Source organism: Scyliorhinus torazame, chromosome 8 (assembly GCF_047496885.1).
Source record: "Scyliorhinus torazame isolate Kashiwa2021f chromosome 8, sScyTor2.1, whole genome shotgun sequence".
NCBI classification, from domain to species: Eukaryota; Metazoa; Chordata; class Chondrichthyes; order Carcharhiniformes; family Scyliorhinidae; genus Scyliorhinus; species Scyliorhinus torazame.
Genome location: NC_092714.1, coordinates 60,931,741 through 60,953,217, shown reverse-complemented (window position 1 = coordinate 60,953,217; position 21,477 = coordinate 60,931,741). Strand labels below are relative to the sequence as shown.

Genomic DNA, 21,477 nt, shown 5'->3' with positions numbered 1-21,477 from the left:
GTTGGTGAAACAGTTGAGGAACAGTGGAGAACCTTCCAAGTGATTTTTCACAGTGCTCAGCAAAAGTTTATACCAACAAAGAGGAAGGACGGTAAAAAGAGGGAAAATCGACCATGGATATCTAAGGAAATAAGGGAGAGTATCAAATTGAAGGAAAAAACATACAAAGTAGCAAAGATCAGTGGGAGACTAGAGGACTGGGAAATCTTTAGGGGGCAACAGAAAGCTACTAAAAAAGCTATAAAGAAGAGTAAGATAGATTATGAGAGTAAACTTGCTCAGAATATAAAAACAGATAGTAAAAGTTTCTACAAATACATAAAACAAAAAAGAGTGGCTAAGGTAAATATTGGTCCTTTAGAGGATGAGAAGGGAGATTTAATAATGGGAGATGAGGAAATGGCTGAAGAACTGAACAGGTTTTTTGGGTCGGTCTTCACAGTGAAAGACACAAATAACATGCCAGTGACTGATGGAAATGAGGCTATGACAGGTGAGGACCTTGAGAGGATTGTTATCACCAAGGAGGTAGTGATGGGCAAGCTAATAGGGCTAAAGGTAGACAAGTCTCCTGGACCTGATGGAATGCTAAAAGAGATGGCTAGGGAAATTGCAAATGCACTAGTGATAATTTACCAAAATTCACTAGACTCTGGGGTGGTCCCGGCGGTTTGGAAATTAGCAAACGTGACGCCACTGTTTAAAAAAGGAGGTAGGCAGAAAGCGGGTAATTATAGGTCAGTGAGCTTAACTTCGGTAGTAGGGAAGATGCTGGAATCTATCATCAAGGAAGAAATAGCGAGGCATTTGGATGGAAATTGTCCCATTGGGCAGACGCAGCATGGGTTCATAAAGGGCAGGTCGTGCCTAACTAATTTAGTGGAATTTTTTGAGGACATTAACAGTGCGGTAGATAACGGGGAGCCAATGGATGTGGTATATCTGGATTTCCAGAAAGCCTTTGACAAGGTGCCACACAAAAGGTTGCTGCATAAGATAAAGATGCATGGCATTAAGGGGAAAGTAGTAGCATGGATAGAGGATTGGTTAATTAATAGAAAGCAAAGAGTGGGGATTAATGGGTGTTTCTCTGGTTGGCAATCAGTAGCTAGTGGTGTCCCTCAGGGATCAGTGTTGGGCCCACAACTGTTCACAATTTACATAGATGATTTGGAGTTGGGGACCAAGGGCAATGTGTCCAAGTTTGCAGACGACACTAAGATAAGTGGTAAAGCAAAAAGTGCAGAGGATACTGGAAGTCTGCAGAGGGATTTGGATAGGCTAAGTGAATGGGCTAGGGTCTGGCAGATGGAATACAATGTTGACAAATGTGTGGTTCTCCATTTAGGTAGGAATAACAGCAAAAGGGATTATTATTTAAATGATAAAATATTAAAACATGCTGCTGGTCAGAGAGACCTAGGTGTGCTAGTGCATGAGTCACAAAAAGTTGGTTTACAGGTGTAACAGGTGATTAAGAAGGCAAATGGAATTTTGTCCTTCATTGCTAGAGGGATGGAGTTTAAGACTTAGGGAGGTTCTGCTGCAATTGTATAAGGTGTTAGTGAGGCCACACCTGGAGTATTGTGTTCAGTTTTGGTCTCCTTACTTGAGAAAGGACGTACTGGCACTGGAGGGTGTGCAGAGGAGATTCACTAGGTTAATCCCAGATCTGAAGGGGTTGGATTACGAGGAGAGGTTGAGTAGACTGGGACTGTACTCGTTGGAATTTAGAAGGATGAGGGGTATCTTCTAGAAACATATAAGATTATGAAGGGAATAGATAGGATAGATGCGGGCAGGTTGTTTCCACTGGTGGGTGAAAGCATAACTAGGGGGCATAGCCTCAAAATAAGGGGAAGTAGATTTAGGACTGAGTTTAGGAGAAACTTCTTCACCCAAAGGGTTGTGAATCTATGGAATTCCTTGCCCAGTGAAGCAGTAGAGGCTCCTTCATTACATTTTTTAAAGATAAAGATAGATAGTTTTTTGAAGAATAAAGGGATTAAGGGTTATGGTGTTCGGGCCGGAAAGTGGAGCTGAGTCCACAAAAGATCAGCCATGATCTCATTGAATGGTGGAGCAGGCTCGAGGGGCCAGATGGCCTACTCCTGCTCCTCGTTCTTATGTACTGAGAGGTCCAGATATGGGTCATCTATGGTTCAAGTCCCCTGTTGTTGAAGTGTACCCCCATTAAACAAATACTTTGAACTGTAATTACCCCAGATATATATGAATTGCACTTATTTCAGGGTTCCTTATCAGTTTCTTAATCAGATGTTTCCATTTAGCATACATTGAACACTCAACATCCAACTTAAAAGTAATATCACTAAAACAAAAAGTTATACTCTAAAACATAACAATTACAAACCAGATTTTTACATGAGATGCCACCTTGAATTGCTGCAGTTCATGTGCTGTATGTACACCCACAGCACTGTTAGGGAGGGTTTTGAAAGTTTTTAACCAATAAATAATGAAGGATATAATTCCAAGTCAGGATGGCCTGTGATTTGGAGGAGAACTTGCAGGTGATGGTGATCCCATATACCTACTGCCCTTGTCCTTCTAGGTGAATGGAGGTCATGGGTTTGGATGGTGTTGTCAACTGAAATTGGGTTAGTTATTACAGTGCATCTTACAGACAGTATCGACTGCTGGCACTTTGCACTGGTTGTGGAGAGAGTGAATGTTTAAGGTGGATGGGATGCCATTTAAGTGGGCTGCTTTGTCCTGGAGTTGAGCTTTAGAATTGTTGGAGCAACACCCAACAAGGCAAGTGGCGAGTACTCCTATATTCTATGTCCCTTGTAGATGGTGGACATATTTTGGGGAGTCAGGAGATGAGTCAGCTGCAAATTCTCAAGCCTCTGTCCTCCTCATATAAGTACCAATGTACTTATATGGCTGATCCAGTTGAGATTCTAGCCAATGGAACTGCGTGCAATGCCCCCCCCCCCCCCCCACCACCACCACCACCATGATGTTGATGGTGAGGGACTCGGGGATGGCAATGTTGTAGAACATCAATAATAATATTTATTGTTGTCACAAGCAGGCTTATATTAACACTGCAATGAAGTTACTCTGAAAATCCCCTAGTCGCCACACTCCGGCGCCTGTTCGGGTACACCAAGGGAGAATTCAGAATGTCCAATGCACCTACCAAGCACATCTTTTGGGACTTGTGGGAGGAAGCCGGAGCACCCGGAGGAAACCCACGCAGACATTGGGAGAATGTGCAGACTCCACAAAGACAGTGACCCAAGCTAGGAATCGAACCCGGGTCCCTGCTGCTGTGAAGCAACAGTGCTTGCCACCATGCCACCCATGGGAAATGGTTAGATTCTCTCATTGGGGGTGGTCATTCCCTGGCATTTGTGTGGCTTGAATATTACTTGACACTTATTAGCCTAAGCCTGAATGTTATCCAGATCTTTCTACATGATGCAGACTGTACCTCACAGTATCTGAGGAGTCATGAATGGCACTGACCATTATGTAATCATCACACATCTCCACTTCTGACCTTATGATGGAGGGAAGGTCATTGATGAATCAACTGAAGATGGTTGTGTCTCAGACACTATCCTGAGGAACTCCTACAGTGATGTCCTGGAACTGGGATGTTTTGCTCCAAGAACCTCAACCACGTCATTTGTGCTAGCTATGACTCAAACCATTGGATTTGATTTGATTTATGATTTATTGTCACATGTACCGAAGTACAATGAAAAGTATTTTTCTGCGGCCGAGGGAACGTACACAGTACGTATATAGTAGACAAAAGAGTAATCAACAGAGAACATTGACAAATGATACATCGACAAACAGTGATTGGTTACAGTGCGGAACAAGTGGCCAAACAAAGCAAATACATGAGCAAGAGCAGCTTTGGGCGTCGTGTATGATGTTCTTACAGGGAACAGATCAGTTCGAGGGGGAGTCATTGAGGAGTCTTGTAGCTGTGGAGAAGAAGCTGTTCCTATGTCTGGATGTGCGGGTCTTCAGACTTCTGTACCTTCTGCCTGATGGAAGGGTCTGGAAGAAGGCAATGCCTGGGTGGGAAGGGTCTCTGATAATGCTGTCTGCCTTCCTGAGGCAGCGGGAAGTGTATACAGAATCAATGTGGGGGTGGCAAACTTGAGTGATGCGTTGGGCTGAGTTCACCACACTCTCCTGTTTCTTGTGAAATTGGACCGAGCAGTTGCCACGCCAGGCTGTGATGCAGCCGGATAGGATGCTCTCTATGGCACACCTGTAGACGTTTGTGAGAGTCACTGCAGACATGCAAAATTTCTTCCCCCCCGCTGATTCCTACTCACTTAAATTTTGCTGGGGCTCTTTGATGCCACAGATGCTGCCATGATACCAAGGGAAATGATTTCACCTTACTTCTGGATTCAGCCCTAGTATGGACCAAGGCAGTAATGGGTTCTGGAGCTGAGCTCCCCTGACGGAACCCAAACTGAGCATTGGTGAGCAGGTTATTGCTGAATAAGTGCCACTTAATAACACTGTTGCCGATCCTTTCCATCACTTTACTGATGAATAAGAGTATTGATGGGAGACCTTCCGTTAGGTGGCCATGGAGTGAGTGGTCGCGTATTTGGTGGCTCCCAGTCAAGGTGGATTTTGTTGGTCCTTCCCCACCCATATTGGGGTTTTTTTGAGGGTGAAAGATGTGTGAGTGCCCAGGGAAGGTAGTACTCCTTTGGTGAGTGTGGTGCATGAATCAGAGGACAAGAAGTGCCACAAGAAAGAGAGAGCAGCTGGAGCAGAGCAGTTTTCATGGTGCGCCACAGGTAAAAATGGCGGAGGGCAAGAGGGCAGCGCTGCCCAACAAGTGGTCGATGGAGCAACTAGTAGAGTTTTTAAATAATAAATTCCAGCAGCAGAGGAAGGAGACGTCGGAGGACCTGGCTAAGGTGATGGAGCCGCTTACGGCGGCGATTGAGAAAGTGGGACATAGTCGGGATGCCTGAGGGTATTGAGGGAGCAGATGCTACAAGAATGTGGCAAGGATGTTGGAGCAGTTGATTGTTGAAGGGGCCTTTTATCGGCCACTCGAGGGGATCGGGCACACAGGGCGTTGAGGAGGAGGCCATAAGTGGGAGGGCAATGGTGGTGCGGTTGCACCGTTTCTGGGACAAGGAAAATATTTTGCAGTGGGTGAGTCAGAACAGGAGGTGCAACTGGGAAGGGAGTGAGCTGCGGTCTACCAGGACCTGGGTGCGGAACTGGCGAAGAGGAGAGCAAGGTTCAACCGGGTAAACACAGTACAAAGTCTTACAACACCAGTAAGACTTCGTACTGTGCTCACCCCAGTCCAACGCCGGCATCTCCACATCATGGCAACCGGGTAAAGGCTGTCCTCTTCAAAAAGGGAATTAATTTTGGGGTTCTGTAACCAGCCCGCTTATGGATGACTCATCAGAAGCAGGAGTTTTATTTTGACTCGTCAGAGGGAGCGATGGAGTTTATGAGAGACCATGGGCTAGGAAGGTAATGAGGACACTGAACTCTGGAGAGGAGATTTGTGTTTCTGGTAAAATGTCTGGGATGGGTATTTTGGGGTGGGTTCCGACAGGTAAGCGGCGATGGTGAGTGTGCTTTTGTTCTTCTTTGTTTGTTGGTGGTTGGAGGAGTGGTTTGGAGGGGCTGGGGAGGTTAGAAGCCTTGGGCGAGGGCCACCATGCCGCCCGTGACTCCTTCCTCCATTATTCCCCCACCACACATCTGAAATTATCACCTTGTTGCCGACCAGGGCTGGCCTCAAGTCATTTTGGTTTCTGGCTGGCCCTGCAAACTGAATTCTGGTTAGCGGAAGAGGGAAGTGGATGGAGAGACAGTTGATGGCAGGAAGGAGGAGGAAGCGATGAGTATGGGGGAGAAGGGGAGGGGAAGAGAACTGCTGCAATTTAGAGGTATTGGCAACGTTTCTCCGGAGAAGGGGTGGGGTTGGGAGAAAATTGATCACGGCAGTGGGTGGTGGTGGGGGGGGGTACATTTCACCAACGGAGGGGGCAGTGATGCTGGGAAGAAAATTAAAAAAATTAAAGCTGCTGCAATCTTTGGCAGGGGGGTGCGGATGGTGAGGGGCTGCTGACATGGTTATGCTGCACTATAGGTTATTAAGCAAAACATAAAACTAACATATTTAAACTTACACCAAGCCGGCCTTTTTTAAAGTTAGCTCAGTTTTAAGGGGCGGAATTCTCCCCCCCCCCCCCCCCCCCCCCCCCCCCCCCCCCCATGCCGGGTGGGAGAATCGCTGGGGCGCCACGCGTGTCCCGCCACGCCGCCCCGACGCCCGTTTGCAACGCGCGAGCAGCGATTCTCTGGCCCGGATGGGCCGAGCGGCCTGCCCAATACAACGGGTTTCCACCGGCGCCGTCCACACCTGGTCGCTGCTGGCGGGAACAGCGCGGGAACGCTGGGGGGGGGCGGCCTGTGGGGGGTGGAGGGTAGTTCCTGCAACGGGGGGGGGCCTCAAATGGGGTCTGGCCCGCGATCAGTGGCCACCGATCGGCGGGCCGGCCTCTCTGAAGGAGGACCTCCTTTCCTCCGCCGTCCCGCAAGATCCATCCGACATCTTCCTGTGGGGCGGCCTCGGGGAGGACGGCAACCGCGCATGCGCAGATGACGTCATTTACGCGGCACCGGCTGCGTCATTTACGCGGCGCCGCGAAGGCCCGACGCGCGTAAATGACGCGACGCTGCTCCGAGCCCCCAGGGGCGGGAGAATAGGGGTCTGGGAGCGGGCTCCGACACCGGAGTGAAACACTCCGGTTTTCACTCCGGCCTCGGCACTTAGACCCGAGGGCACTCCTTTCCCTCCACCTCGACCACAGCATTCACCATGGCCGACGCAGAAGAGACACCACCGCCTGCGCATGCGCGGGGATGACATCAGCAGCCGCTGACGCTCCCACGCATGTGCGGACTCACGCCAAAGGCCTTCCACACTGGCCGGTGGAGCAGAAACCACTCCCGCGCGGGGCTAGCCCCTCAAGGCCCCTAAAGGTGTGGAGCAACTTTGGGGCGGCCCGACGCCGGAGTGGTTCCCGCCACTCCATCCCTCCGGGACCCCCCGTCCCGCCGGGTAGGGGAGAATCCCGCCCCCGATGGGAAAATTGTGCCCAGGATGTTTGAAGCTGTGGAAATTCAGAAATATAGGACATAAACTCTGATAATTTTTGGTGTCCGAATGCTTAAGTGATATTGCTAATCGCAGATGTTTGAGTGCTGCAGTTTGGGGAATTGATGTCAGTTACATTACTTATAATGTTAAATAATTGTTTTGAGTGCAATTAATGTCACATGAGTGCAAATAAAAACTGTCAAACACAAATTATATCAGAACTTGCATGCAAGGCAGATTGTTGTTTCTGACAATTGGCAGCTTCATGTTCACTATTAGTGAGACTAGCTTTTTATTCCAGATTTCTGAACTAATTGAATATAAATTCTACCAATTGCCAGAGCATTAGTCCAACCTCTGGATTGCTAGTCCAGTCACATTACCACTACACTACCATCCCTATAACTGAACTGTTGCTTTAATATTTCTTGCTGATGATACTCCATTGTCACAATAGGCACCAAAACAGACAGACATGTGATTTTCCCGACTGTTTCAAGCACCAAGATATGAAACCATATGAAATATTAATTTAACTTTTTAAACCTTTATGAGTGTCCTAAAGACCTGCTGGTACCACCCTATTTAAGCAATTGAGAAAATTTGACGAGGAACTGAAAGTTTTACCACACTGGTAAAAAAAAAAGAAAATGTGAATAATTATTGATTTTCTGAAATATTAAAAATACTGTAGTTAATTAGAATTATGATTTTCTTATTTTTTTTCTTTAAGTTGGTGAGGCTTCAGCAGGCAAGGCATCTCGGACTCTTGCCCAGCACATCCCTGGACCTGGTGGACTTGAGGGTGTTAAGGGTGCTGCATCTGGAGTTGTGGGCGATCTTGCTCGTGCTCGGATAGCTTTGGATGAACGTGGGCAAAGACTGGGCGAACTGGAAGACCGAAGTGCAGCCATGATGTCGAGTGCAGAGACATTCTCTAAACATGCGCATGAGGTAAAAGCCGTATGCTTGTTTAAATAATTTTCATCTTTGTAGTATATCAGTGTAAAGTAAAAAGCAATCTACTTGTGCATTGTGTTACGATCCCCATAGAGAGAATTTCCAGGGACGGGCAGGAAAGGATCACATGACCAGATTTCAAGTTCTAAGACTTGTACTGTAGCAAACTAAAGGAACATTAATTAAAAACTAGTTTTAAAGCAACTTATTCTCTAAACTACAGAAAAGTTCCCCATGTAACTTTTAACAAAACAAATAATCCCATGCCATGGGTAGATTTTAAGCAACGCGGCAGGTTGTTACATGAAGATATGGGATCAACGACAAGGAAAATTAGGAGAAAAATTAAGAGGAAATATAACTTAGGACTGGTTATTGATCGAGGTGTTAAGATTCAAAACAGAGGTAAAAAAGCCAACATAAGTGTACTTTATCTGAATGCTCGTAGTATTCGGAATAAAGTAAATGAGTTGATGGTGCAAATCATCGTGAATGACTATGATTTAGTGGCCATTACTGAAACATGGTTAAAGGATGGTCACGACTGGGAGTTAAATATCCAAGGGTATTAAACTATTCGGAAGGACAGAGTGGATGGTAAGGGAGGTGGTGTAGCTCTGTTATTTAAGGATGACATCAGGACAATACTAAGGGATGACATCGGTGCTATGGAGGATAAGGTTGAATCCATTTGGGTGGAAATCAGGAATAGTAAGGCGAAAAAGTCACTGATAGGAGTAGTCTATAGGCCACCAAATAGTAACATTATAGTGGGGCAGGCAATGAACAAAGAAATAACAGATGCATGTAGAAATGGTACAGCAGTTATCATGGGGGATTTTAATCTACATGTCGATTGGTTTAACCAGGTCAGTCAAGGCAGCCTTGAGGAGGAGTTTATAGAATGTATCCGCGACAGTTTCCTCGAGCAGTATGTAATGGAACCTACGAGGGGACAAGCGGTCCTAGATCTGGTCCTGTGTAACGAGACAGGATTGATTCATGATCTCGTAAGGAGCGATCACAATATGGTGGAATTTAAAATACAGATGGAGGGTGGAGAGGTACTCAGCAAAGGTTTCACGGTGCTCAGCAAAGGTTTGTACCAACAAAAAGGAAGGACAGTAGAAAGAGGGAAAATCGACCGTGGATATCTTAAGGAAATAAGGGAGAGTATCAAATTGAAGGAAAAAGCATACAAAGTGGCAAAGATTAGTGGGAGACTAGAGGACTGGGAAATCTTTAGGGAGCAACAGAAAGCTACTAAAAAAGCTATAAAGAAGAGTAAGATAGATTATGAGAGAAAACTTGCTCAGAATCTAAAAACAGATAGTAAAAGTTTCTACAAATATATAAAACAAAAAAGAGTGGCCAAGCTAAATATTGGTCCTTCATTTTTTTTTATTCTCCTCCTTTTTCACATTTTCTCCCACATTTACACCCATCAACAATAAACAATAATCAGCAAGATATGTCAATCCCCATAATGACAACGATCCCATCTACCCACCAACCCCCAAACCTCAACCCGCATGTTTACATAAACAAATGGCAAAAAGGAATCAGGGATTACCCGTAGTCCCCCTTAATCTACACAGCTCCCCCCCCCCCCCAACCAACGCCGCCCAGCCTCTGAGAGAGTACCGTACATGATACCCCCCCCCCCCCAAGTCTCCAGCTCCTCCCGTCCACTGCCTCTTGTAAAACTCCTCCTCCCAACCTCGGTTCCTTCCCCCCAACTTTCCACCCCGGCTAGACCACTCGGACCCTGTTCTGCCAGGCTCCGATGGCCGCAGCCCCTCCCCCCACCTCACTCCTGTTCACTGGCCGGCTTAAACCAGCCAGCGTGGAGGCCCCCGCCCAGGTCCCTTTCCCCCTTTTCCGGCCCTAGGAGAGCCCAAAGATCCCCTTTTAGCACACAAACCCCACATATCCTCCTACACCCCAAAGAGCCCACATTTCGAGTGAAAGTCCCGTCCCTTCCCTTGTCCAAATATATACAAAATTGGCTCCTTTAGCCTCTACACCCGCACGCAGTGATACAAAAAAGAAGAAAATACAGTCATGAGGTTACATCGGCACATGGCCATTCCTCAATTTGTCAGTTCTGCCACAGTCTTTCTGCCTTCGCAAACTCCTCCGCTGCTTCCGCCGTTCCAAAATAAAAGTCCCTGAGCTTATAAGTCACCCTCAGCTTCGCTGGATATACAATGCCGCACTGCACCTTGCTAATGTACAGTGCCCTCTTCACCCGGTTGAAGGCAGCCCGCCTCCTCGCCAGCTCCACCGTAAAGTCCTGGTATACACGTATACCAGCTCCAGCCCACTGCACCACCCGCTTCTGCTTGGCCCAGCTCAGGACCTTCTCCTTCACACTGTACCTGCGGAAGCACAGAGTCACTGCCCTTGGCGGCTCACTCGCCTTTGGTACAGGCCTCCACGACCGATGAGCCCGATCCAGTTCATATCGGGAGGGATCCTTCCCCTCCCCCAATAGTTTTGCCAGCATCGCGGCAAAATACTCAGTCGGCTTTGGTCCTTCAACTCCTTCGGGCAGCCCCACAATCCTCAAATTCTGTCGCCTGGATCTGTTTTCCAGGTCTTCCATTTTTCCTCGCAGATCCTTGTTAGTGTCGATCACCTTCCGCATCTCCTTCCCCATCGAGGCAAGTTGATCACCGTGCTGCAATAACGTCTCCTCCACTTCCTTCAGCGCCTCCCCTTGCTCTCGCACCTCCGCCACTGCGCTCGCCACCGCCGTCATCACCGGGGAAACCACATCCTCCACCAGCGCACTCAACACCTCCCTCATCTCCTTCCTCACCGTCTCCATGCATTTCGCAATCTGCGCCTCCTGCTTTTCGAATTCCACAGCCATCACCTTAGTTATTTCTTCAGCCTTAAGCAGTGCGGCCTTCCCTGGTGCTCCAGCCTCCATTTTCTTTGCTGACCCCGCGGTGACCTTTCCACTCCCCAACGGACTTTCAGCCGCTTTTTTCACGGCCGTTTTCTTTTTGGCTGTTTTTTGACATCCTTCTTCTCTGTGCGCTGTCTTTCGACTTTTACTGCCGTCGCTGGCCCTAGGACCGGGCGTTACTCCCCAACAATGCCGTTCCCGAACGGGAGCCCTCCAACGCGCGGCTGCCTCCCGGCCGCCGTCACCGGAAGTCCAATATTGGTCCTTTAGGGGGTGAGAAGGGAGATTTAATAATGAGAGATGAGAAAATGGCTGAGGAACTGAACAGGTTTTTTGGGTCGGTCTTCACAGTGGAAGACACAAATAACATGCCAGTGACTGATAGAAATGAGGCTATGACAGGTGAGGACCTTGAGAAGATTGTTATCACTAAGGAGGTAGTAATGGGCAAGCTAATGGGGCTAAAGGTAGACAAGTCTCCTGGTCCTGATGGAATGCATCCCAGAGTGCTAAAAGAGATGGCTAGGGAAATTGCAAATGCACTAGTGATAATTTACCAATATTCACTAGACTCTGAGGTGGTCCCGGCGGATTGGAAATTAGCAAACGTGACACCACTGTTTAAAAAAGGAGGTAGGCAGAAAGCGGGTAATTATAGGCCAGTGAGCTTAACTTCGGTAGTAGGGAAGATGCTGGAATCTATCATCAAGGAAGAAATAGCGAGGCATCTGGATGGAAATTGTCCCATTGGGCAGACGCAGCATGGGTTCATAAAGGGCAGGTCATGCCGAACTAATTTAGTGGAATTTTTTGAGGACATTACCAGAGCGGTAGATAACGGGGAGCCAATGGATGTGGTATATCTGGATTTCCAGAAAGCCTTTGACAAGGTGCCACACAAAAGGTTGCTGCATAAGATAAAGATGCATGGCATTAAGGGGAAAGTAGTAGCATGGATAGAGGATTGGTTGATTAATAGAAAGCAAAGAGTGGGGATTAATGGGTGTTTCTCTGGTTGGCAATCAGTAGCTAGTGGTGTCCTTCAGGGATAGTGTTGGGCCCACAATTGTTCACAATTTACATAGATGATTTGGAGTTGAGGACCAAGGGCAATGTGTCCAGGTTTGCAGACGACACTAAGATGAGTGGTAAAGCAAAAAGTGCAGAGGATACTGGAAGTCTGCAGAGGGATTTGGATAGGCTAAATGAATGGGCTAGGGTCTGGCAGATGGAATACAATGTTGACAAATGTGAGGTTATCCATTTTGGTAGGAATAACAGCAAAAGGGATTATTATTTAAATGATAAAATATTAAAACATGCTGCTGTGCAGAGAGACCTGGGTGTGCTAGTGCATGAGTCGCAAAACGTTGGTTTACAGGTGATTAAGAAGGCAAATGGAATTTTGTCCTTCATTGCTAGAGGGATGGAGTTTAAGACTAGAGAGGTTATGCTGCAATTGTATAAGGTGTTAGTGAGGCCACACCTGGAGTATTGTGTTCAGTTTTGGTCTCCTTACTTGAGAAAGGACGTACTGGCACTGGAGGGTGTGCAGAGGAGATTCACTAGGTTAATCCCAGAGCTGAAGGGGTTGGATTACGAGGAGAGGTTGAGAAGACTGGGACTGTACTCGTTGGAATTTAGAAGGATGAGGGGGGGTCTTATAGAAACATATAAAATTATGAAGGAAATAGATAGGATAGATGCGGGCAGATTGTTTCCACTGGCGGGTGAAAGCATAACTAGGGGGCATAGCCTCAAAATAAGGGGAAGTAGATTTAGGACTGAGTTTAGGAGGAACTTCTTCACCCAAAGGGTTGTGAATCTATGGAATTCCTTGCCCAGTGAAGCAGTAGAGGCGCCTTCATTAAATTTTTGAAAGATAAAGATAGATAGTTTTTTGAAGAATAAAGGGATTATAGTGTTCGGGCCGGAAAGTGGAGCTGAGTCCACAAAAGATCAGCCATGATCTCATTGAATGGCGGAGCAGGCTCGAGGGGCCAGATGGCCTACTCCTGCTCCTAGTTCTTATGAGGAGTCGCAAAAAAAAAACAGAACAGGGGAGAAAATATCCTGACAAAAAAGGATTATTCACCTTTCATAAAATTGTAACCCTTAAAAAAAACATATTTGTGAATGAAATGCTGAAAGAACTATATTAAGTAGTTACAATCAGTTCATAGATTTATAACATACACTACAAATTCACTTGCCTTTTTAGCATTCTCACTATGACACATCGTACTCCAGCTTGTAGCTTTAAACCAATCAACGATAGCCCAGCAGATACCATCATTAGATGTTAGCTTTTTCCTCTATAATGAAACAAAAGTTGCAGCATTCTTTACTATGCTGGGCTGCCAACTTAAAATCATGCAGTTAAGGCAAATAAATTAGAGTGACAAGGACTCGGATTCATAGAAACCTAAAAGCCTGGTTTTTGCTGTTAGCAAAAACAGCTTTCACTATTCACCTCGCAACAGGCTTGTCAGATTTCTAGTAATCTGGCATCCATTTAAATTCAGCACAGTCGTGAGCAAGTAAATCAGCAAATTGGCAATTTAACCAATCAGATTGAAGAATCGTCACTGAGACACACAGGCAGAAAACCAGGAAGTAAAAACATCAGATATAAATATATGTTTAAATCATTGTACAAGAAGCAAAAATAAAGATTGGGACATACACATGGAATTAATGGAAAGACATGAAAAAAAAGGAAAACTATATTTAAAAATATTATTTCAATTTTTTTATGTTTTTAAAAATCTGCAACATTGGTTTTCTTCTGAGGGGATGAGAATTTGCATTTGTAGAATTTTTTTCAGATCCAGATAGATTGTTCAGCAGTAATTATCACCTAATATGCGATTGGAAACTCAGTTACTCCTGACAAGCCCTAACCTTTATAGCCATGTTAGAGGCAGAAGAACCAAAGTTCAAACCATGACAGTGAGCTCTTTGCAGACTCAAACAGGGAAGATTGCCACTGCGCAGCTTTTTTAAGGAGTAGGGTATCACTGATAGAGGCTTCAGGATTTGTAGGTTTAATTGCAAAAGTGTGGGCACCAGAAATTGCTGTCAGTTACTTGAGCAAGTCTTTTCATTATTTGTACAGCAAACTTTGGGCCAATAAAATCAGTGGGGGTGGGAGTTTGCATCTATTCATTTGTCCCAACACTGATCCCTTCTAGCGAAGTTTGTGTGCTGCTCTGCGGTGGACTTTAGGATGATCGCAAATGCAGGCCAAGTGAGTTGTTAATTGTGGATAATTATTTAGTTACTGTTTGGCATTGGTCACAATGAAACAATCATCAGGTGGAGAATCTGAGGGACAAACACGTCATACATATGTTGTTATGATCCAGTTAGGGATCAGTAACTTTTTATTTGGGTAGAGATGAGGAATAGTCGGGGAAAGAAGGCACTCGTGAAAATAGGGCAGGATTCTCCGTTTGGGAGACTATGGGCGGGGTTCTCCGATTTTGGGGCTCTGTCCGGAGGATCCATGGCGTTTTACGTGGGAAAAACCAGCGAGGCCCCAGCACTTATTCTCTGACCGGTGAGGGGCTAGTAGCCGTGCAACGTAAAACACATGGCCTTCCCGATATAAACGGCTGGAGAATTGCCGGGACCGAGGCTACGCATGCACACAGCGACAACCTGCAGCATTCGCACCATACATCATGCCGGTGGCCGTGCGCGGACCCAACCTGCCAGATAATGCCCCCATGGACACCCCCGAGCCACCCCGCACCAGTCCCCCCAGCCCACGCCGAAGTCCCCTTGGCCAGAGTACGGCTCCTGCCTGACTGTTTGCGGCGCTGGACACAGTCCACAGCCGCCATGCCGGATTCCCGACCACTGAGACCATGAGACATCCGCGTGGTCAGGAACTCGGTCCATCGGGGAAAGCCTTCAGGTAACGTCCTGAGGCTGTCCCAACGGCGTGCGGCGCACTCCTCTATGACGCCATTTTGGAGGGGGTGGAGCAACTGAAAACAGGCGCCGCCCCCGATTCAGTCGTAAAAAAGGATTCTCCTCTTGATCACCAATTATTAAATCGCCGTCGGCAAGCGAAGAATCCTTCCCTATGTTCTCCCGCCGGAGCTCAATTGCACGTTATTCGCATTCCCGCTGGAGGCACAAATCAGTAAGTGATTCCCAATCGTTGGCATGCAAACGTTTGCATGCTGAGGATTGTGAGGAATTCCCTAGGGTTCCTGTTATCGTGCCGCCCTTTTGAGCAGGCGGCCCTATAGCAAGATCCCACGGCTGGGCTCCCTCCCCATGCAACACAATTCATCGCCCCCCGCACAGCACAATTCAGCAACTCCAGGATTTTCTACTTCACACTCCACCCCCCCCCCCCCTGCCCCAGTATGGGGGTGACCCGACAGGTATGGGGGTGACCCGACAGTCCAGATATGCGCAGATTACGAAGTGATTCCCAATTGTTGGCATGCAAATCGGCATGGATTGGCCATGCTAAATTGACCTTTAGTGTCCAAACATGTGTAGGTTATGTGGGGTTACAGGAATAGGGCGGGAGAGTAGGCCAAGATAGGGTGCTCTTTCCGAAGGTCGTGCAGACTTGATCGGCCAAATTACCTCCTTCTGCAATGTAGGGATTGTAGGATTCTAGGCCAGTTAGCTTGAAGTCTGTTGCGGGAAGGTGTTAGAATCAATCATTAAGGAGGTTCTAGCTGGGCACTTAGACAAGTTCAAGGTATTTGGGAAGATTAAGCATGGTTTTATGAAAGAGAAAGTTTAACCAATTTACGAGAGGTCTTTGAAGGAGCAACATGTGTTGAGGATAGAGGGGAGCCTATATGTATACAGTACTTGGATTTCCAGAAAGCATTTGATAAGGTGCCACATCAAAGGTTATTGCAAAAAATAAAAAGCTCACGGTGTAGGGGATAACATATCAGTCTGGATAGTGGATGGGCTGGTTGGAAGAAAACAGAGAGTGTGCATAAATGGATTCCCAAAGCTGCATTCGCACCTCCCATTACCAGCACAATTCCAGCTCTTTTCCAGGCTGCTAACTTCATTAAACTGACATTGTCCTGGGTTTGAACAAACTCCAGTCTCCTGGCTATATGAGCAATACATGGTTCCCTGGACTTCTCTGACTCCTAACTGCCTGGCGTGGAACCAGCAACCTTCCACTGCCTTCTCAGTTCCCTCAGACTTTGCTAAACCCTAACTCTGGAGCTTGCTATCTGTGAACTGCAAACCACACGAGGTCTAAACTGCAACCAACAGCTGCACCAATGACTCCATGGGCTTCTATAGGGGCTGGTTTAGCACAGTGGGCTAAACAGCTGGCTTGTAATGCAAAACAATGCCAGCAGCGCGGGTTGAATTCCCGTACCGGCCTCCCCGAACAGGCGCCGGAATGTGGCGACTAGGGGCTTTTCACAGTAACTTCATTGAAGCCTACTTGTGACAATAAGCGATTATTATTATTATTATTATTATTATTATTATTATTATTATTATTATTATTATTTGAGCCCTAACTACCTGCGACCCACTAACAGCAGCACACTTTTGGTATATCCCAGCAAACAAACATTTAAAGTAAAACCAGAGAACCTTCATAATCTCTATCCATCTCCAGAGTCATGTAGCCTCCTGGGGTTCACTGTATACTTTAAATTAATTTAACTATAACACCCAAAACAAAACATCTCTGGCGACTAATTTTCTATACAAGCAGTGTAGACATTATGGGGTAGATTTTCCACTCCTGTTTTTAGGGGGGTGGAATCAACAGCAGGGGCAGGAAATCCCAATGAGAGTTCTAAAACAGGTTTTACCCCATTGAGATCTCAGATTGCAATTTTCCCCAGCACAATTCCAGCTCTTTTCCAGGCTGCTAACTTCATTAAACTGGCACTCTCCTAGGTTTCAACAAACTCCAGTCTCCTATATGAGCAATACATGGTTCCCAGAGCTTCTCTGACTCCTAACTGCCTGGCGTGGAACCAGCAACCTTCCATTGCCTTCTCAATTCCCTCAGACTTTGCTAAGCCCTAACTCCCAACCGATGATGTAGTGGTTATCCCGACGTTGAACGTCAAGAACCCCATTTGAATATATTTAAATATTGTTATCTGGTCTTTACACCTGATAGGCCACCCACATTAAATTATTTATTCATGTCGGCGTGAATCATGAGAGGTACCCCAGAACATGCTCCTGGTGAGCAGAACCCGCCAGAGACACACAGGTGTGTACATCCCCCAGGTCATGCCAGGCAGTGGGTTTGGCAGTATTAGGAGGGTGTTCCATGGGGATGATGTGTGAGTGGCTGTCCTGTGGGGGTAGTGGGTGTTCTGTGTCCCTGCGTGAGCTCCGTGGTGGGGGGGATGGGGAGTTCCCTGGTGGGGGTGGGGGGTGGATTCTGTGGGGGAGGGGGAGGTTCCAAATCGGTGGGGCTAGTGAAGGGGTGGGAGGTACATGTTGGGGTTTCTATTTTTTAAATCTTTTAAAATCCTATGTTGTTTGTGTCATAATATACACCAGTATATCATGGTGCAGACACACACACTGACGGACACACAGCAAGATCAATCAACACATACAACACCGCAGCCAATCACCAGTTAGAGCACACTCACTATATAGACAGAGGGCATCAGAGTTCCCGCTTATTCGGGATGCAGCCTCTCAGAAGGACAGAGATTACAGCTTACAGCACAGATCTTCACCATGTGCTGAGTGCATAGATAGGTTAGGACAGGCATAGGTCTTTAGTTTAATCTAACATCGTGTTAACCCACAGTGAAAGTATGTTCAACAGTTTCTAGCTTAATAAAATAGTGTTGTACTATTTTAAGTGTTGGTGGCCTGTATCTGTTCCACGGATCCAGAGCACCCAACACATCATCTGAGAGGCTGCATCCCGAATGAGCGGGAAAAGTGATGCCCTCTGTCTATATAGTGAGTGTGCTCTAACTGGTGATTGGCTGCAGTGTTGTGTGTGTTGATTGGTCTTGCTGTGTGTCCATCAGTGTGTGTGTCTGCACCATGATATACTGGTGTATATTATGACAGTTTGAGCCCACCTCACCAGCATGGGACCTGCCTTTATCTTTGTTTATCTGTGAGCCTAAACATTCGGTGGAGGAAGCCGCCCTCGGAGCGGTGGTTTCCTCCCGTCTTTCACACCCGCTGAAACACTCTTCAAAAAATCTGAAAATCCCACCCCATGTCTCCAGCTCTCCAGCTGAGTAAGCCCAGTCAGCTGTTTTATGGCTCTATATCTTCTATTCTGACTCTATTGAACAAGCATGGGTAACCTTCTGAACTGGCACTTTCTTTCAGGTGTACTGGCAATCCCTACCTCCCAGCATTTTAGTTACCTTAGATTTTCCAACTGCGTTTAAATATATTCATGGTGGTTTCATCATATGACTTGACCCTCATGCTTCAGCCATTAAACAGTCCTTGTGACGCATTGCCTTCCTGTGTCAATTGGAAAGCAAAAAGAGTCAATACCTACTGAATGATGCTTCATCATCAGCCAAAGAGCACCCCCATTTTCAATATTATATGTGGTAAAGACATGTTCAAAGAAAATGACAAAAAAAAACAATAGTTTTTAATGTCCCAATGGTTTTTCTCCAGAGATGCCCACAGCAGTGTCCTGGAAACTGATCTTCAATTCCTGGAAAATCCAGGCCAATCCTGGAGGGTGGGAAAACCTAAGTTACCTTTGCCTTCACAATAATAACCGTCCCAGAACTAAATATTACCTCGAAAATATTAACAGCCAAGGTATTTGCTCCAATATGAATAGCAGAGTACAATTAATCAACATCAAACCATTCAGTGAGACATTTCTCACAGTGTTATCTCCTTCTCTATGTGAGGGATAAAATGAATGACACAGATTTGATTGTACTGACAAAGCTAATTTCTTCAATTTATCTTGGCCTATAAAAAATATAAAAGATCCTACCTTGAATTTCCTTTACACCTGGAGAATTCCTATTTCCTAGGCCAAAGCAGAGAAAAATGAGATGAACGTCCATAAAACTCAGCGCTTTGCATTGCTGGAGTACTTTGGGAAATACCTTGAGAGTGCAGCATATTCACAGCAGGTGTACGTAGTTAACATAATACCAATCCGATGGAAGTGGTATCACAATGCCACTACCTAATTTTCTCAGGTCTCCACTTCTCACAAGCTGAAATGTAAAGTTGTATTAATAGTTGGCTCTGCTCCATGAATCCAGCCACTTAGTTGGAGTATTTGAGGATCTGGATGCAAAGTTTTTGAGGGAGTCTGAAAGTAAATGTATTCTCTTCGCAGGGCGAGAATGTGAGATCTCTGCAGTGAAGGCCTTCTAGCTGATATTGGACTGTAATTGGCTGCTCTCCAGGCACAAGCCAATGAGTGGTTCTGCACCAGAGCTTTGTTAGAAAAGTGCAATTGACCAGAAACCACAAATATAGGTTGATTCAGCTTCAAGTTAGGTGGAATAAACCTTCGGTATCCCCCTCCTGACATAGGCAGAAGAGCAAAGGAAATTCATCCCTCCTGAGCCTTTAATAGCTTGAAATTACTGAACATTTACACATTATGCTGTCATCTATACATCTCTCTCCTGGAAACCAGTTTTCTATGTGCAATCTGTGTTACTGAGGCTGTTTATGTCACTGGGTTGTTTCTGATAGCTTCTCACTTGGACTTTTCATTTCTCCTTTCCAGTTGATGCTGAAATGCAGAGATAAGAAGTGGTATCAATTCTGAAGAGGTGGTATCAAGACTGAAGCTCTTAACAATGTATTTATTCAATAATGCCATTCAGGGAAATGGACATTGTCTCCTTCCATTGGTCGCTGGAAAAGAAATGGTTTTTCTCCTCCAAATCCCCCATTCCCAAAAGTGATTTGGAAAAATAAATCAAGACCTTCTGATTACACAAACATTTGAGCTAAAGGCTTACCATGAGATCTCAGTCTATCATTTTACTAGGATTTTATCCTCGAAGCTTATGTTTCCAGTTTACTGAACTGCAACCGTGGACATGTTTTGTTTGAGTAAAACTTTTTCACTCTCAGAATGGGAAAAGGCAACCTGGAAGTAACCCGTACAGGTTTAGATGAAAATGCTCCTTTAGAAAACTAGACCTACTTTAAAACTTTGCATGAAAATACACCATTCTAATGATGAAAAAAAAAAGCATGTTATTATGGAAAGGAAGGGGATGGAATTCATTAGGCAGAATATTGAAACAATCAAAATATTTCTATTTTTAAACCTACATAGCAAAGCCAAAATGGGCATGTGAACTGTACTAGAGGATGGACTAATTAATTGATTGGCTGATTTTAATGGATGACTGGATGTGTTGTTTGGCAAACTGGTAACCATGTCAAATAACCTGGCGATGAATCTTTCACTTTCATTAAAGCTTCCTTAAGCTACAGATTTTGCTTGGAATTAGCATATTGCTCTGGTATTGATAAAAGCATATGTTGCACGGTTGATGTTGTTGACAATCAAACAGAAAGTCAGACCATCAGATTTGAATTTTGATTACTCTGTTAGAGTGTAACTGATGCAGTTCTTTCTTTACCAGAACTGGGCAAGCTGGCGAAAATCAGTCAGCCTAATCAAACTGGCTAATATCTTATTCTGCATGGATTTCTATAGAAAGCAATCATTATCCAGATTACAGGAGGTTATATACTTTTAGGAACTGGACAATGCACTTGTCTGTAGGTGCCCAGACATTTTGTGCCATCTTAATTGGTTGGTCTACAGTTTTTCCATTTTGTCCAGTTTGCTTTATTGGTGTAATACTGTGTCAGCTTATATCTCTTCCACCCGTTCTGAAATGCGGTGTGTAGAAGAAAAATAAGATGCAAAATCTCAATAAATCAGAATCTCTGTAGTATAGCTCATGCATGCTTCAAACGTTCCCCTAATACTGTCCACTCTACTGGTTGTTACTAATAACGTACTGATCAATAGAACAAAAAGCAAATGACCACAGCTGTTGGAAATCTAAAGTAAAAACAGAAAAAGGTTGGAATGTTTCCAGCATTTTCTGTTTTAATTACTTCTGCATAATTGTTGGTGTGGTGACATCAGGCTTACATAATTTTTCTGCAAGAACTCTGACTACTTGCCAATATATCAAACCAATGATGCATTAGTAGCTTTCCACTCAGAATCACACAGGCATGAAACCCACCTCTGCTGCTACAATTCCGATGTACAAGGTTCAACAGAGTTCATATTATTGTGTTTCTTCGAGTATCGACTTGGCTATAGAACACTGAAGAGTTTGAAAGTACATTGCTGCCATATTGCTCTGTAATCTGATGCATCCCACACATGGCTTGACATTTTTCCTATTCTTGACTTCATTTACCATGAAAATCCAGAGCAGATATCAGTCAGTAAATGAAGAGTCTGACTGGCAAG

The 21,477-nt window shown here is 45.5% G+C and overlaps 1 protein-coding gene across 5 annotated transcripts in view; it reads left to right on the top strand.

Annotated features, from left to right (window-relative positions):
• Window positions 1-20,471, top strand: part of stxbp5l (syntaxin binding protein 5L) — an 879,402-nt gene extending 858,931 nt beyond the window's left edge. For all 5 annotated transcript variants that reach the window (XM_072513712.1, XM_072513711.1, XM_072513708.1 and 2 more), the window contains 2 exons: window positions 7,881-8,101; window positions 19,753-20,471. In XM_072513712.1, coding sequence (XP_072369813.1) covers window positions 7,881-8,101; window positions 19,753-19,794 — 263 coding nt within the window. In that variant the 3' untranslated portion in view covers window positions 19,795-20,471. The remainder of the gene's footprint in view (window positions 1-7,880; window positions 8,102-19,752) is intronic.
• Window positions 20,472-21,477: the final 1,006 nt, after the last annotated feature.